At 38.3% G+C, this 3538-nt stretch overlaps 1 protein-coding gene across 4 annotated transcripts in view; it reads right to left on the reverse strand.

Moving 5' to 3' along the window:
- Positions 1-1262: 1262 nt before the first annotated feature.
- The window catches only part of LOC108975567 (flocculation protein FLO11), a 16708-nt gene continuing 14432 nt past the window's right edge, over positions 1263-3538 (reverse strand). For 2 of the 4 annotated variants that reach the window (XM_018944130.1, XM_018944128.1), the window contains 3 exons: positions 1901-2506; positions 1638-1832; positions 1263-1577 (listed from right to left, as the gene is read on the reverse strand). In XM_018944130.1, coding sequence (XP_018799675.1) covers positions 1360-1577; positions 1638-1832; positions 1901-2506 — 1019 coding nt within the window. In that variant the 3' untranslated portion in view covers positions 1263-1359. Of the gene's footprint in view, positions 1578-1637; positions 1833-1892; positions 2507-3538 lie in introns of those variants that run through there. The other 2 variants (XM_018944129.1, XM_018944131.1) reach the window with 2 other exon arrangements.

Raw genomic sequence — 3538 nt, forward strand, 5'->3', positions numbered from 1 at the left:
GATCCGCGCGGAGATGTCCTTTCCGATTCTGACGGAGCTTTTGGTATTGCTGTACATCAGTTTACACAGCCGCACTAGTTTTGCATGGATACCCAATTCAAACATAGCATCATAAAGGCAGCTCCCTTTCATGCTGTCAAAAGTAGCTTTGAAATCGACGAAGAGGTGGTGTCTATCGATCCTCTCACGACTCTTTTTCAAGATTTAAGGCATGGTGAATATCTGTTCAGTTGTTGATTTGCCAGGCTTAAAGCCAAACTGATAAGGTCCAATCATTCGAAAGAACATTCTTTGGCATTTATTTTTTGAAGATTATCTCTTTCAAATATTGGCTGCGGCTACATCTCACATGATCCATCCGTTGAGTTCAATTTTCGATGATTCGCTCAAACATTTCGACTGGTAACTGACATAGAATTTAGACTTTACATATCCCCACAAAAAAGTCTAAAGGTTGGATATCAGACGATCTTGGTGGCCAATCAACCAGCCCAAAACGTAAAAATAACTTCTGCTCACCGAAGTGTTCACTCCATAAATCCACTGATTGAATCCCTCGTGTTGAAAAAAATGTCCCCGCGATCACGATCTTCAATTTCAAGCATCAAATAGTCGAACATCATGGCAAAAAAACTGTCGCTATTCACGGTTACGTTATCACCGGTATCGTCATCATGATTCCGCTGGCCCACAATCCACACCAAATCGTTGTTTTTTCTGGATGAAATAGCAGCTCTTGAATCTCTTCAGCTTGCCTTTCATCCCAAATGAGGCAATTTGCTTGTTTGCATACCCACTTAGTCAGAACTATGCCTCATCGCTGAAGAAAATTTGCCTCAGAAACGTCGTATTTTCATGGAACTTCTCAAGACCGCATAGTGGGAAGCAATGGCGCTTGTGAAGGTCGAGTGGCTTCAGTGCTGGCACAAGCTGTATTTTGTACGCTTCCAATTTAAAATCTTGACATAAAATGCGCCAAGTCGAGTTTTTGTGAACGGCACCAAATGTTGTATATTTTAAAAGACTTTTATTAAAAAAAAATTAATATCACCAAAACGTACAACAACAACAACATTAACATTTCATGTTCATATATATATATATATATATACATATATGTATCCACTAAAATATATTATATAATACAACAAATAATTATAAATATGTATATGTAATCACGACTTTCTTATTATACTTTATGTACATATGTATGTATGTGATGTATTTACATGTAAATATGTTTTTATGTGTATTTACACTTTACCGCGAATAAGGTACATATGTATGTATCCTTTGAAAACCTTTCCGCTAAATTTAAACAAACATTAATAAATAAGAACAACCCTGGAACACTCCACATCACTTAATAACAATATTTTGGGCCAGACGCTTAACGAAATCCACATTCAGAAAATTCGCCATCCAAGTAAGTAGAGATTTTTTGGGCGGACGACAGTGTCGCAAGCCCGCCTCTTGACAACAAACATTCGGGAAGCAGTCCAAAGTAGAAGCGCAAGTCTTTGGATGTAAATCGAAGATGGGTGGCGGTGGTGGTGTACACTCGATATACTCGGATACTWGGGAGAAGAGTGAAAATTTTATTATTGCAAATATATTTGTTTCAACGAAAGTCTTACGATAATTGAAGGAACGTTTCACCGGTACTGGTACTGTCTCCAGCTCCGGCTGCGAAGTTCTGCAGTAACGCTTATTTCCATCAGGACAGCAAACTCTTGGCCAACAGTCTGTGTCGGTTTCACATTCCTGAACTTGCCACCAAAGCTCGGCTAGTGGGCGAATCGGACATTTGCGTGGTATCAGACCCAATATGGCTATAAACAATATTTTGCTTAAAAGAAGAATCTCAGAATGTTTGCAGTCATTTAAGTGCATTACTTACGGGTATGTGAAGTCTCTTCAAGCGGTTTGGCTATACCCGAGACGCAACTTTTTGCGCCAAATATTTCACAGCACAATTCATCACGGTTCCAAACGACACAATCTTTGTCGACTTTACAAATTTTCGGAAATAGCTGGAAACGCACCTCACTCTCGCGTGGACAATCGAATAGATTACGCAGATTCTGYGCTGTGTTGCGTTTATCCTTCTCGCCAGCCACTTCAGGCGACCTTGATGCTTGATTGCCGAAAAAGTTAAATGTTGGCAATGCTATACGAAATGGTCCATCGGTGGTGCTTTTTTTGGGTGGCAGCGCGGTCGTCGTAACTTGATTAGAAGCTAACGGTGTTAACGTCGTCGGTTTTTCTTTTTGAATAGTGCTTTTCTTGTCTTTTGCTGGTGCTGTTGTAGTTGTTACTGGTTTTGTAGTTGTTACTGGTTTTGTAGTTGTTACTGGTTTTGTAGTTGTTACTGGTGGCGGTGTATATTTTTTGGGTGGCTTTTTTGTTGACGATGCTTTCGGTGGACTGGACAGAGCCCAAAGGGAGGGAGAGAAGAAACTGAAAGGGTTACTTAATGGGTTGTTGACAACAACTGGAGCGCGGACTGTAACGGAAATATAAAATAATTGAATATTTTATACGAGTAGACAGAATTATAATACATACATATCTCAAAAATAAAATAAGCAAGTTAGCAAATCTTAAAACAGGTTAGGTGTGATACTTAAGCTTTTAATATYTTCCTCTTAATGATCACCATATTTGACTTAAAGTCATATGTACGGATTATGATAATATGAAATTCCCTAGAATAATTCCACATTCCCTAGCAATTTCACTCTCCGTGTCGTATATATAGTCAAATAAGACGGATTCTGAAGAATATTAGTTAAGGATGAATTTCTTAGCAATATATATATAGCTTCACTATCGCAARAGAAAAATACTACCGTATATTATCGTAGATGATTACTGTCAAATTTTCAGCCGAGTCAGACYACTAGTTTTGTTTTGACCGCATTAAAATGCGTTGTATATGCCGATTTAAAAAAATATAAAAATAGCTATGTCGGTCTTTGAATCGATTTTTATTTTATTTGAGTAGTTTTAACGTTGTCGCACTTCGGGTTTTAATAAACCGCTCGAGATGTCCCGAAAAGAGCTACGGATAATAAAATGACATAGGCWCTCGATCTCGTAACAGCGCTAATTGAAGATGTGCGAAATAGCTGAAACAATAGACATTTCAATTGTTCATGGTGTTACATATATTACATGAAATAGTGCATATAATAAAACTATCTATGCGATGGGTGCCGCGTTTTCCATTTCGGGTAACCGTTTCGATTCGTGACCTTCAACCTGGTATGAATTAAAAGGCACATATCAGAGACAGATCAGTCAAACAGAGGGTTCCACCTAGGCGACCTGTTGCGAACCGCCGTAATATAATATAGGGGAATGATCGGAATYAAGTGTTTGTATAGAAAACTTTTTCATTCGAGGAGATATTTAGCTACGGTTATTGTTAACCCTTGTTATTGTTCAAGTCAGCATTGCAATCTCCGAAGAAATTGTATAGATCTGACCACTTTAACATGTAGCTGCCATACAAACTGACTGTTCAAAATAAAGT

Source organism: Bactrocera latifrons, unplaced genomic scaffold (genome assembly GCF_001853355.1).
Source record: "Bactrocera latifrons isolate USDA-ARS-PBARC rearing strain unplaced genomic scaffold, ASM185335v1 scaffold_67, whole genome shotgun sequence".
Taxonomy (NCBI): Eukaryota; Metazoa; Arthropoda; class Insecta; order Diptera; family Tephritidae; genus Bactrocera; species Bactrocera latifrons.